The sequence below is a fragment of the Pseudophryne corroboree genome, chromosome 9, assembly GCF_028390025.1.
Source record: "Pseudophryne corroboree isolate aPseCor3 chromosome 9, aPseCor3.hap2, whole genome shotgun sequence".
Lineage (NCBI taxonomy): Eukaryota > Metazoa > Chordata > Amphibia > Anura > Myobatrachidae > Pseudophryne > Pseudophryne corroboree.
In genome coordinates, this window is record NC_086452.1 from 316,049,335 (window position 1) to 316,064,013 (window position 14,679).

General features: G+C 46.1%; 1 protein-coding gene across 2 annotated transcripts in view; it reads right to left on the reverse strand.

Annotated features, from left to right (window-relative positions):
• The window catches only part of MEI1 (meiotic double-stranded break formation protein 1), a 1,382,157-nt gene that overhangs the window by 1,171,566 nt on the left and 195,912 nt on the right, over positions 1-14,679 (reverse strand). For both annotated transcript variants that reach the window (XM_063940445.1, XM_063940446.1), the window contains exon 5: positions 2,351-2,456. In XM_063940445.1, coding sequence (XP_063796515.1) covers positions 2,351-2,456 — 106 coding nt within the window. The remainder of the gene's footprint in view (positions 1-2,350; positions 2,457-14,679) is intronic.

Below are 14,679 nucleotides of genomic sequence, written 5' to 3' on the forward strand. Positions count from 1 at the left end.
GTCTGGAGGAGGGGCATAGAGGGAGGAGCCAGTTCACACCCAATTAAAAGTCCTTAGAGTGCCCATGTCTCCTGCGGATCCTGTCTATACCCCATGGTCTTGATGTCGTCCCCAGCATCCTCTAGGACGTATGAGAAATGTAATTGTTGTAAATGTGTACTTGTAATTGATTTCCAACATTGACAAATACAACTCACTCAAGAAAAAAAACAACAGCTCTATTTATGTATGACTTTTTAGAGCAGTTTTGTGTGAGATTTTCAAACTTGGACTCCATTACATCAGCCGAGTTGTATGTTTAACATCGGGAAAATATCTGGATCCGACTTTTAACCAGCCGCTCTTGTTCTGAGTAGAAAACATCTGGCTTTTCATGAACTCGGACGCTATTACATATGCCGAGTTTGTGGCAAATCAGACATATTTCAAACTCGGCTCCCATTATATCCCAGACATTTTTTATGACGTCTAACCATCTTGAGGAGAACAATTTAATCCAAGGCTCAATTGAGTAGTCCTCCCAAAGTCCATAAATGAATGGTTTAAGTGCAAAATACTGGACATTGGATTATTTTTTTCATTGGTTCTCTATTTTTTTATAAATTACTGTGGTTTATGGGCCTAATTCAGACCTAATCGCAAAACCAAAATCTTTCACTAATGGGCAAAACCAGGGGGGTAATTCCAAGTTGATCGCAGCAGGATTTTTGATAGCAACTGGGCAAAACCATGTGCACTGCAGGGGAGGCAGATATAACATGTGCAGAAAGAGTTAGATTTGGGTGGGTTATTTTGTTTCTGTGCAGGGTAAATACTGGATGCTTTATTTTTACACTGCAATTTAGATTTCAGTTTGAACGCACCCCACCCAAATCTAACTCTCTCTGCACGTTATATCTGCCCCAAATGCAGTGCACATGGATTTGCACATTAGAGAAAAATGTTGCTGCTGAATTAGGCCCTATATTAGGACCAAACAGCCCAATGTACTCCTAGTAGATCTGCATTAGAATTAAACATTGATATGTCTAAGAATACTTGTTTACAGCTAGGCTTGGACCTAAGCAGGTTGCCCACTCTCTATCTTTCATGACTCCAGCTATATTAAATGTGCAAAATTAAATGTGGCTTTATGATATCACAACATTCTATAACAAAGCTACTTATATCCTTTTCACACCGCAGAGCCAGGTCGCACCTGGGATTTTGTACATGAATCTTTATTCGGTGCAATTCGGTTGAGACCCTTTTCAGACTGGTGGCCTGACCCTGCTTATTGCCAGGTTGGTGATGTCATCACTGACACGCCCTGAGCTGGCGCATGGAGATGATATCATCTCAAGCGCTGGCTCTTCTTACGGTGTGAACGGGTCCCAGGTCGCATAGACCCGGGATACCCATTCACACTGCACCACAAGAAAGGTTGACCTTTGTTCAACCTTGCTCGCTACCCAGGCTGAAATCCCGGGTCGCTAGGCCCAGATAGTTTCAACAGGGTGCTTTCACACTGCACAATATCCAGGGTTGCTGCGCATTCATGTGCAATAACCCTGGATATTTATGCCAGTGTGAAAGGGTTATAAGTTTAGTAAAATACATCTAATTGATCAATATTTGAACGTAATCTTAATTCAGGTTAGTCAATTTTACTGATTACAGGTTGAGTATCCCATATCCAAATATTCCGAAATACGGAATATTCCGAAATACGGACTTTTTTGAGTGAGAGCGAAATAGTGAAACCATTGTTTTTTGATGGCTCAATGTACACAAACTTTGTTTAATACACAAAGTTATTAATAATATTGTATTAAATGGCCTTCAGGATGTGCGTATAAGGTGTATATGAAACATACATGATTTGTGTGAATGTACACACACTTTATTTATTGCACAAAGTTATAAAAAATATTGGCTAAAATGACCTTCAGGCTGTGTGTATAAGGTGTATATGATACATAAATGCATTCTGTGCTTAGATTTAGGTCCCATCACCATGATATCTCATTATGGTATGCAATTATTCCAAAATACGGAAAAATCCGATATCCAAAATACCTCTGGTCCCAAGCATTTTGGATAAGGGATACTCAACCTGTATTACATTAGCGAATCAAGAGATAGTTTCATCTTTAACCAACTATCTTCCACCTCAAATATGAACTTGGTAGCAACATTGTTGCTGTTTATATTTTTTCTACATGATGAATGTCCATATGGTCAATGTCGACATTTATGACTATGTTGAAATTCTCATCTTGACATGATGAATGACTGTCGACATATCATACCCAACAGCTCATGTTTCATTCCTGTAATTATGCTGTATTAAAATTTAGGAGAAACTTACAATGATCAGTCACCAAAATTTCGGCAAGACTTGGCATCGCATCTGCAAGCTTTCCCAGAAAGTTGAACATAGGTAGGCTTAATCTGGTGTTGCCAACCTGCGATAACTGAAAAATCAATAATAGCTAGGGGTCACTCTCATGGCCCTTTTGCACAATATAAACTACCTATCCAGCATTCAGACTTTATTTAGACATTTTTTAAAACCTAGTTTAGCAAAATGAAATTACTGATCCAATATAAAGTTAAATATGTAATAATACAGTAATATTTATTGTAATAACTGTGACTGAGAATCACGCTATCTACTTTCTTTTTATGAAACCGCTGGGTTGGGAGGGGCGTGGCCTGACTGGCTTATGGTGCGGATCCCAGAGCTCCTGCTGTGGGTACCCTGATTTATATATACCCCTGCACTACTGTTTGTCCTGCTCACCGTCATCACTGCTGGGGTCCTCTCTGCTGTTGAGGGCGCCGTTTGTGGGGCGGCGGGACCCGGTTTTCACATGGACGGCGCGGTGCTCATCCTCGGCCACATCCGGCCGCAGCAGTGGGGACGGAGCTCTCGCCACCCCCATATCCTTGCGACCAGAGCCTGGTGCCTTCCTGCCTGGTCTCATCTCTGGCCCCAGGCACACCGCCAGCCGCGACCTCCCAGCTCCTAGAGTCCGGGACCTGTTCCTGTACCTGGATGCGGACCCGGGCCGAACTTTCGGTTTCAGTGGGGACGCCCTGCAATACCCCCAGCTAACCCTGAGGCCCCACTTACGCTGCCTGGCAGGCTTGGGAAACCCTCCAGGCAACCAGCTCTCCACCTACGATACCCTGGGTTGTTTCACATGAAGAGACAGAGTCCTGGTACTGTGGCTGAAGGGGATATAGGCCCAGGCAGTGGCCATCTTGGATACTGGCACAGCTGAGCTCCTGCTGTCCAGTGAAAGTGTCTCACCTCCGGTCAGGTTCTGAAAGGTGTGCTCCCTCCCTATTGCTCCAGATACCCCTTGCTTGGAACCTCTATTGTTCTGTGAGTATCCTGCTCTTATTTGATATGAGAATTATTATGTGTGTGGAGGATGGGAGACAGTTCCGGTTATAACTCTGCTCTGCGTTAACTTCATAAAGGCAGCTGCTCTCTGTGTATATGCTCTACTGGACATCCCCGCCTGGGTATCTTTGGTATCTTAGTGTGGGGGATCATACCCTGGCTCTGTATCCGGTAATTTTGCTCTATACTCTGGGGACTTGGCAGGCCCAGTCCCAGGGTCCCTACAAATACAATTCCACTTTCTACCACATGGAACCCTTGGAGTTTGATCCTGACACCTTGCAGTTGCTCATCATTTTCTTACACGGTGTGATTATCATATAACCAGCTTTTAGTGCTCTCCTGATGGATCTCACGGAATAAGACCTCTCTGCCACGATCCTGGCTGTAGTTCTCATATTTGGTGACTTACCTCTGCCATCTATCCTAGATCCTGCGACTTTTCTGCTCACTGAGATGGGCAGCATGCCAGTGCCTTGGGTTTCCTGGGTGCTGAGTTCTCTGCCTGGAAGGTGAGAGTTGGCGAGCTCCACCTGTGGTGATTAACCTTCTGTGTGAATTCGGTGGGTCTCTCTGTGCTGTGCCTGCACGGCAATCATTGTTGTCATTGTCCATTATGCCTCTCTGACTCCAGTGGTTGCCATATGCATTCTCCACTGTGCTCTGCAATCTGGAGTTTGGGCCTAGGAGTCAGCATCCTGTTTATTTGTGGAAGATAGGGCTTCTGTGTTTTTTGGTCCTGCTGGGCCTCGCTCAACATTGGAACCTAGCCTGGAGTGCTCACGTGACAGGGTCTGATCACCTGACCTGGAGTTATCTGGTCCTGTGCCAACCTAAGACTCTCTGGGTCATCTGACTCTGTTCGCCAGTCACCAGGGTCCAGGAAGTGTGGTTGGAGAGACTTGTGTTACAGAGTCTGCCAGTTCCTTCTGTCACACAGCTCTGTGTGAGCATCGCATCTGAGCTTCCTAAAAGGTAACACTTTTACTTTGGTTCCTGTAAACTTCGATCTTTCGCTACCCAGTCTGTATTACAGTTGTGTTACCAGTTATATCCAGTATCATAACAAGAAAAACGGACCAAGATGTGCGCAGAAGGAAGAGCCAAATTGGATTTAATTATTTTTATTTCATTGAAGTTAATAACCAAGTAATTGAGTAAATTAACTGAAATATGATCCTTAGAGTGACCACAAAGGGATAAGAAGAAAAATAATGATAAAATATGTATAAATTAAAACAGCAAAATATTGAAATCCACAACCATCTGTTAACATTCCCACATACAGCTTATTATTTCCAAAGGCCAATAATAAATACAAATGTAACAAAAACCTACAAAATAAAGCCGTTCCTGAAATAGGTAATACTGTAACAACCTTGGATGCACAAATAAAATCGCAATGATTCAAAAAGTATTATAGAACCTAATATGTCCACAGTGGCTGGCCAGCCTAATTAACTTGTAGACGTAATGTTCTTAAACAAAGTTCATCCAAGGTCAGTATATTATATGGGTGAAAAAATTGCCTGTCAATTGAGATTTCATGGGGTTAAGTCAGTGGTGGAGGGACTGGAAATCATTTGATTAACGACCCAAACTGATAATATGGTTACCCGTTGGTGATGTAGCCAAATGTCCCGTACGGCTCAGGGGCTCCTACCCTCGTACGGCCGCTAATGTGAGTGGCTAAATAGTCGGGACAGTGGGTGAAAGCCAGTCCCATCCCACTAGACAGTATTAAATATAAAGTCCCGAAGTGGCTCAGCGGCTCCTAACCTCGTGAGGCCACCGGTGTAGGCAGCTATTCAAACGGGATATCGTAATAATGAATTTAGCCCCGTCTCACCCGTAGCAGTTAATGCAGTAGCCGTCCAGCCGGATATTCACCGGACCTCCGCCATCTCTGATCCACAAGCCGTCGTGTGCTGCGCTGTTTTTCTGTAGCTGTGACTTTAAGATAAGGCTGAAGAACTGAATACTAGTCTGAAGAATACTGCGGCTGTGGCTTTAAGACAAGACTGGGAAGGTCTGGGAAAAACAAACAATCTCATTATGAGGGGCATTCCTGATTCTATTTCACCGGTGGAGTTGAGGGATTATGTAAATATTCTCTTCAAGAAACTTCTTCCACTAGCTACAATCCAAGACCTCATTGTGGACCGCATTCACCATTTACCAAAGCCACGAGGAGGATTTGCTTCTAAATATCCGAGGGATACCCTGCTGAGGGTTCATTTCTTTCCCATTAAGGAGGATATTCTCAAGGCCGCCATACAGGCAGAGGGATCCGACTTGTTAGGAGGACTACAAATATACCCTGATTTATCTCAATTCACCTTGGCTAAGAGACGTTCCTTCCACCCGATTGCAGTAGCTCTATGGGACAATGATATCCAGTACAGATGGGGATTCCCTGTCAAACTTATCAGATATGAGTCATCGTCCTACGTGATATCTTCCGTTGACGCTGGGGTGAAACTACTGGCGGACATAGTGTTCTCCTTACTGAAATCAGCTGTCTCCATCCCAGCATCGGTAGAACGAGGAAACACAGTCACTAATGTTTTCTAGATGTATATTGTTATGTGTTGTCTTTGGGTTACAGATCCGTTACAGATCCCTCCTACCGACTTCATATATTCTGTGTTTTTCTTTTGAACGATGTTCTTTAATGAGTGCTTAGTTCTAGTTGTGATTGTTAGCTCAGTGTGCTCTCTTTATGCCAGTATAATTACATATTACTGCATGAGTGAGACCCGTCAGCAGCCACTCCCCCGATGGTTTTGTTTTGTCACCAGTTTTTGTTTGTGACAAACACTGTGGCCCTCATTGTAGGGCCCTTTCAGTTCTTTCCATTTTTCCTCCTTTTTTCTTTTCGCTTCTCCCTTTTTTTCTTTGCTTCTTCTGTACTTTCACAGTCCCCCCCCCCCCCCCCCTTATGGAGTCCACATGTATGTTTAAGATAATACTGTCCAAAGTGTTCCATCTTATTTTCTTCAGTAATTAAGTTTTATACATTGAATGTTAATGGTCTTAATTCGCCTAATAAGAGGCGACTTGCTGTGGAGTCTTTTCATAAGGCAATAGCTAAAGTAGTTGGCCTTCAGGAGACATTTCTCGGCCAAGGCGCCCCCGCCTTTTATAATGGGCGTTATCCCTCTAGTAACTTCGCTGACGGCCCTCATAAATGACACAGAGTAGCTATTCTATTTCACAACTCAGTCCACTTTGAGCTTATTTCCAAAATTTCAGATAAAGATGGACTCTTTAATTTTAGTGGGGAAATTAGAGGATAAAGTCATGACCCTTGTCTCCTTATATGCTACCAATACCAATCAGATTCACATTTTACGGTAACTCTTTGAATCTATACAAAAGGTTCACAAAGGCCGTGTAGTGATGATGGGAGACTTCAACGTCAGGGGCGTACGGTGAGCTAAATGGCTCAAGAGGTGCTGGCTAGCCCCAGAGCCAGATTTACATGCAATATATGAGCCAAATGGTACATCTGGTCATTATACACAGGTGCCGCAGTATAAACTCCTGGAAATTTGGTGGGTTTTGATCAGAGATGTTCTGAAAAGTAAGACAGGTGAGGCACTGCCTCACCTGCCATAGACTTTTTACTCCAGAGTTTTGGCTATAAAAATGCTTAGTATAATGCAAAGAAGATATTTCAAACAAATTATTTGTATTTTTCATATACTTTATACATTCAAAACTCTGGAACAAACGTTAGTATGAAAGGAAAGGCTCTGCTTCACCTGCCTCACCCCACCGCACGTCACTGTTCAACGTGGTACCAGATGAAAAGTTAGATAAATCCTTCTCTCCTATGAAGCCCCTTAGAGGACTACGTCCCCAGGCCAGTTTGAGCCGACTATTAAGTGAATTTGATTTATATGATGTTTGGCGTATACAGTCTCCAACGGTTAAGACTATACCTTCTTCTGCCATGTGCATAATCCCTATTCCAGCATAGACTTGATATAGTTAGATACAACACACATCCAGATCTACCATTAGCCCTGTAGTATGGTCCGATAATCCAGCAGTGAGTTGGACTTGGAATCTTAATTACTCTTCTATGTCTCCTAGAACTTGGAGACTCCCAGAATATATATTGACTTCCCATGATGCATCATCCATCGTGGCCACTGCTCTGGAGACCTATTTAGCCACCAACTCTCCCCTCGATACATCTATCCCCTACACACTGGTGTGCCTTAAAGGCAGTTCTCCGTGGTGTAGCAATTCAAATGGGTGCCCGACTTAAGAAACAGTACTTTAACCAGCAGGAGGATTTAGAACGACGCCTCCCCCAAGTGGAGTACTTAAATAGAGCACAGCCGGTTTATGTAAGCCACTGTCGTGACATTGTCCGACTGCACTTGAATGGCCTGATTTCCCAGAAGATGGGCCGCTTGGAGAAGACCGTTGTAGACGGCTCTTAGTTCCAGAATGTTTATCGGTAGGCTGGCTTCCAGACTTGACCACCTTTCTTGGAAGGTTTCCCCTTGAGTGACTGTGCCCCAGCCCCGGGGACTTGCATCCGTGGTTAGAAGGATCCAGTCCTGAATCCCGAACCTGCCGCCCTCCAGAAGATGAGGTAACTGTAGCCACCAGAGGAGTGAAATCCTGGCATTTGGCGACAGACGTATTCTCTGGTGCATATGTAGATGAGATCCCGACCACTTGTCCAGGAGATCTAGCTGGAAAGACCTAGCATGAAACCACCCGTACTGCAGAGCCTCGTAAGAGGCCACCATCTTCCCCAGAAGGTGAATGCACTGATGAACCGACACACGGGCTGGCTTTGGACATCCCGGACCATTGTTTTTATCAACAACGCTTTATCCTCTAGAAGAAACACCCTCTGCACTTCCGTGTTGAGGATCATTCCCAAAAAGGACAAACTCCTGGTTGGTTCCAAATTGGATTTTGGAAGATTGAGGATCCAACCGTGTTCCCTAAGTAGATGGGTCATGAGAACAATGGACTGTAACAGCTTCTCCTTGGACGATGCCTTTATCAGCAAATCGTCCAGATATGGAATCATGTTCACTCCCTGTCTGCAGAGGAGAACCATCATTTTCGCCATCACCTTGGTGAATACCCTCGGTGCTGTGGAGAGGCCGAATGGCAGGGCCTGGAATTGAAAATGACAGTCCAACAGTGCGAATCGGAGATAAGCTTGATGCGGTGGCCAAATCGAAATGTGGAGGTACGCATCCTTGATATTTGGATTTGGCCGACCTCCTCTAAAGAAGGTGTTGGACATCTTGGACTTTATTGCTTTGGCAGTCCGAAAGGACTGTGATGCCGCTGAAGAAAAGGGTTTCTTCGTAGCAGGTGCCGCTGAGGGAAGAAAAGGAGACTTACCCGCTGTAGCCGTGGAAATCCACGCATCCCACGCTTCCCCAAAGAAAGCCTGACCTGTGTAGGGTAGGGTCTCCACACCTCTCCTAAATTCTGCGTCGGTAGACCACTGGCGCAGCCAAAGTCCCCTCCGAGCTGAGACAGACATGGAAGATATCCCTACAGCCATGGAACCCAGGTCTTTCATGGATTCCACCATAAATCCCGCAGAATCTTGAATGTTACGTAAAAACAATTCAACATCACTTTTATCCATTGTATCCAAATCCTCAAGTAACGTGCCTAACCACTTCACTATAGCTTTGGAAATCCATGCACAGGCAATAGTACGACGTAGTATCGCCCCTGAAGCCATGTATACGGATTTGAACGTAGTATAAATTTTGCGATCAGCCGGCTCTTTTAAGGCGGTAGATCCTGGAACAGGTAAAAGCACCTTTTTTGTGAGTCTGGATACAGACGCGTCTACTATGGGTGGGTTTTCCCATTTTATCCTATCCATCTCAGGGAAGGGGAAAACAACCAGAACCCTTCTAGGGATCTGGAATTTTTTATACGGGTTTTCCCATGCTTTCTCAAATATAGCATTTAATTCTTTAGACGCAGGGAAGGTTAGCGAGGCTTTCGTATTGTCAGTGAAGCAAGCCTCCTCAACCTGCTCAGGTGTTGTATCAGCAATATCCAACACATCTCTAATAGCCTCTATCATCAACTGCACCCCTTTTGCAAGAGATGCCACCCCTCGCAGCACATCCCCCTCACCGTTTGCAGTGTCAGAATCGGTATCAGTGTCATCTTGCATAATCTGGGCAAGAGCACATTTGTGGGAACATACAGTGGGGCGCCCTGAGGTAACAGAACCGGACCAGACTGCCATAGAGTTCTGTCAAACCTGAGTTGCAGATTCATTCTGTACAACCCTAGTAGAAATCTGAGAAATCAGTTTTAATAGAGGATAACCATTCAGGCTCCCTTGCTGGTATCTGTGCTAAAACAGTGCAATCCTGATTACATGGAATGGGATCATCCTGAGAGGACATATCCTCTGCAGCATATGACACAGAGTCCCTGGAAATAGCTTAATGGAGACCACAGACACTCCACACACACACACAGGGGAGGATAGACAGAGTTTCACCCCCAAGAATGGCAAGAGAGACACAGAGATTGGAGCCAAACCACACACAGCGCTTTCAAGGTATAGGGAGACCCCCAACCAGTGCTGACTGTGTACCTTAATAGGTTACACAGTCTGTACACAGCCTCCCCCCTTCTACAACCCCCTGATACTGTAAGATAGCTGAAGTTGAAGTGGAGGAACAGCTCTCACTGACAGCACTTCTGCAGGCAGGAAAATGGCGCTGAACGCTGCTGGGTCCGCTCTAAGGAGAAGCTCCACCCCCTTAATGGCGCTGTCTTCCCGCTTTTCTGGAGATTATACTGGCCTGAGGAATTTTGCTGGCAGCGATCCTGGTACCCTGACAGGCTTGGAGGTCAGTGTAGGGTGTAGACGCTGGCTCAAGGCGCCGCTCACAGCGCCGCACTATGATCGGATGAGCCCCGGAGCGCAGTTAGTACTGCGCTCAATACCCTGTTGCTACCATCTTCACACCGGCTCCAAGCTTGCTAGGGGGGCCGGTGACTAACTCGCCACTGATGTTCTGGCTCTGAAAGGGGGTGGCGGCATGCTGCGTGGTGAGCGATCCCCTGTGGTGGGGAACGTTCGATCCCCCCAGGAGCTCAGTGTCCTGTCAGCAGAGATAGTGGCTCAGACCCCGAAGGGACACTACTCCCCCCCTTCATCCCACGAAGCAGGGAGGCTGTTGCCAGCAGCCTCCCTGTAAAATAATAAACTCTAAAAAATAACTTTACTAGAGAAGCTCTGGAGAGCTCCCCTAGCTGTGACCGGCTCCTCCGGGCACATTTTCTAAACTGAGTTTGGTAGGAGGGGCATAGAGGGAGGAGCCAGTGCACACTCTCAAACTCTTAAAGTGCCAATGGCTCCAAGTGGACCCGTCTATACCCCATGGTACTAATGTGGACCCCAGCATCCTCTAGGACGTAAGAGAAAAAAACAAAAAACATGGGTGCATATGTAAAAGGGTCCGAGTTTGCCAGAATGCGGGGTGCCGGCCGATGTTGGAGATTTTTTTAAAGCAGAAAATAAGATTTTAAACCTACCGGTAAATCTTTTTCTCGTAGTCCGTAGAGGATGCTGGGGACTCCGTAAGGACCATGGGGATAGACGGGCTCCGCAGGAGACATGGGCACTTTAAGAAAGTCTTTAGACCTGGGTGTGCACTGGCTCCTCCCTCTATGCCCCTCCTCCAGACCTCAGTTAGAGAAACTGTGCCCAGAGGAGACGGACAGTACGAGGAAAGGATTTTGTTAATCCAAGGGCAAGATTCATACCAGCCACACCGTATAACTTGTGATAAACTACCCAGTTAACAGTATGAAACAACATAGCATCAGTTCAGGACCGATGCAACTATAACGTAACCCTTATTGAAGCAATAACTATATACAAGTATTGCAGAAGTAGTCCGCACTTGGGACGGGCGCCTAGCATCCTCTACGGACTACGAGAAAAAGATTTACCGGTAGGTTTAAAATCTTATTTTCTCTAACGTCCTAGAGTATGCTGGGGACTCCGTAAGGACCATAAGGGTTTATACCAAAGCTCCCAAACGGGCGGGAGAGTGCGGATGACTCTGCAGCACCGATTGAGCAAACATAAGGTCCTCCTCAGCCAGGGTATCAAACTTATAGAATTTTGCAAAGGTGTTTGAACCCGACCAAGTAGCAGCTCGGCACAACTGTAATGCCGAGACCCCTCGGGCAGCCACCCAAAAAGAGCCCACCTTCCTAGTGGAATGGGTCCTAACCAATTTAGGCAACAGCAATCCAGCCGTAGAATGAGCCTGCTGAATGGTGTTACAAATCCAGCGGGCAAAAGTCTGCTTTGAAGCAGGAGCGCCAAGCTTGTTGGCAGCATACAGGTCAAACAGTGATTCTGTTTTTCTGACTCTAGCCGTTCTGGCTACGTAAATTTTCAAAGCCCTGACCACATCCAGGGACTTGGAGTCCTCCAAGTCACGCGTAGCCACAGGCACCACAATAGGCTGGTTCATATGAAAGGATGAGACCACCTTAGGCAGGAATTGAGGACGTGTCCGCAACTCCGCTCTATCGACATGGAAAACCAGATAGGGGCTTTTATGAGACAAAGCCGCCAATTCCGACACTTGCCTAGCCGAAGCCAAGGCTAATAACATGACCACCTTCCAAGTGAGATATTTTAACTCTACCGTTTTAGGTGGTTCAAACCAGTGTGACTTAAGGAAACTTAACACCACGTTAAGGTCCCAGGGCTCCACCAGAGGTACAAAAGGAGGCTGAAAATGCAGTACTCCCTTCACAAAAGTCTGAACTTCTGGGAGAGAAGCCAATTCTTTTTGAAAGAAAATGGATAGGGCCGAAATCTGAACCTTAATGGAGCCGAAGTTTTAGGCCCAAATTCACTCCAGTTTGTAGGAAGTGAAGGAAACGGCCCAGATGGAATTCTTCCCTAGGAGCATTCCTGGCCTCACACCAAGAAACATATTTTCGCCATATACGGTGATAATGTTTAGATGTCACGTCCTTCCTAGCCTTTATCAGTGTAGGAATGACCTCATCCGGAATGCCTTTTTCCGCTACGATCCGGCGTTCAACCGCCATGCCGTCAAACGCAGCCGCGGTAAGTCTTGGAACAGACATGGGCCCTGTTGCAACAGGTCCTGCCTTAGAGGAAGAGGCCACGGATCTTCTGTAAGCATTTCCTGCAGATCCGGATACCAGATCCTTCGTGGCCAATCTGGAACAATGAGGATTGTTCTCACTCCTCCTTTTTCTTATTATTCTCAACCCTTGCATATGAGAGGAAGAGGAGGAAATACATAGACTGACTGGAACACCCACGGTGTCACTAGGGCGTCTACCGCTACTGCCTGTCTATCTGTGGCAGTCCCCACCGAACTGCAATCTGTGCGAAGACTTCCTGATGAAGTCTCCACTCTCCAGGACGAATGTCTGGTGAGGAAGTCTGCCTCCCAGTTGTTCACTTCCGGAATGAACACTGTTGACAGTGCTCTTACATGATTCTCTGCCCAGCGAAGAATTCTGGTGGCTTCCGCCATAGCCACTCTGCTCCTTGTGCCGCCTTGGCGGTTTACATGAGCTACTGTGGTGACGTTGTCTGACTGGATCAGAACTGGTTGGTCGCGAAGAACGGTCTCCGCTTGATGTAGGGCGTTGTATATGGCCCTTAGTTCCAATATGTTGATGTGAAGACAAGTCTCTTGACTTGACCAAAGATCTTGGAAATTTCTTCCCTGTGTGACTGCTCCCCAGCCTCGGAGGCTTGCGTCCGTGGTTACCAGGATCCAGTCCTGAATGCCGAATCTGCGGCCCTCTAGAAGGTGAGCACTCTGCAGCCACCACAGGATAGATACCCTGGCCCTGGGGGATAGGGTGATCAACTGATGAATCTGTAGATGTGACCCGGACCACTTGTCCAGTAGGTCCCATTTGAAGTCCTCGCAAGGAACCTGCCTAAGGGAATGTTTTTCCCAGGACTTCCCAAGACACCTGTCTTGGTTTCAATAGGTCCCTGACTAGAGTCATGAGTTCCTGGGCCTTCTCTATCTGAAGGTAAACCCATTTCTGGTCTGTATCCAGAATCATACCCAAGAAGGGCAGACGAGTTATAGGAACCAACTGTGACCTCGGGAAATTGAGAATCCAGCCGTGTTGCTGTGACACCTTCAGCGAAAGTGACACGCTGTTGAACAACTGCTCTTTTGATCTCGCCCTTATTAGGAGATCGTCCAAGTATGGGATAACGGTGACTCCTTGCTTGCGTAGGAGCACCATTATTTCCGCCAATTACCCTGAAATTGGTAATGACAATCCTGTACCGCAATTGTCAGGTACGCCTGATGGGGTGGATAAATGGAAACATGAAGGTATGCAGCCTTTATGTCTAGATACACCATCAAATCCCCCCCTTCCAGGCTGGCGATGATCGTTCTGGGCGATTCCACTTTAAATTTGAACCTTTTCCCGTATAGGTTCAGAGATTTTAATTTTAAAATAGGTCTGACCGAACCGTCCGGTTTCGGGACTACAGCCACGGTTGAGTCATATCGCCTTCCTTGTTGCAGGAGGGGAACCTTGAGCACCACCTGTTGTAGATACAATGTCTGAATTGTATTTAATATTATCTCCCTTTCTGGGGGAGAAGCCGGTAGGTCCGATAAGGAAAAACCGGCGAAGAGGCACCTTTCGAATTCCAGCTTGTAACCCTGAGAAACAATTTTTATTGCCCCGGGATCCACCTGTGAGTGAACTCAGATGTGGCTGAAGAGTCGAAGACGTGCTCCCACTGGGACGGACTCCCTTAGCGGAGCTCCAGCGTCATGCGGTGGATGTAGTAGAGGCCGGGGAGGACTTCTGTTCCTGGGAACTAGCTGTGCCCTGTGCCCTTACCTCTGGTAAGAAAGGACGCTCCTCGTACTTTCTTGTTATTCTGCGACCGAAAGGACTGCATTTGATAATGTCATGCTTTCTTAGGCTGTGAGGGAATATAAGGCAAAAGATCAGAATTACCAGCTATAGCTGTGGAGACCAGGTCCGAGAGCCTTTCTCCACACAATTCCTCAGCCTTGTAAGGTAAACCTTCCATATTCCTCTTTTAGTCGGCATCACCTGTCCATTGCATGTTCTCCAGGACACGTCTAGCAGAAATCGACATAGCGTTGACTCTAGAACCCAGTAGACTAATGTGTCTTTGGGCATGTTTTATATATATATATAAGACAGCATCTTTTATATAATATATATATATATATATATATAAA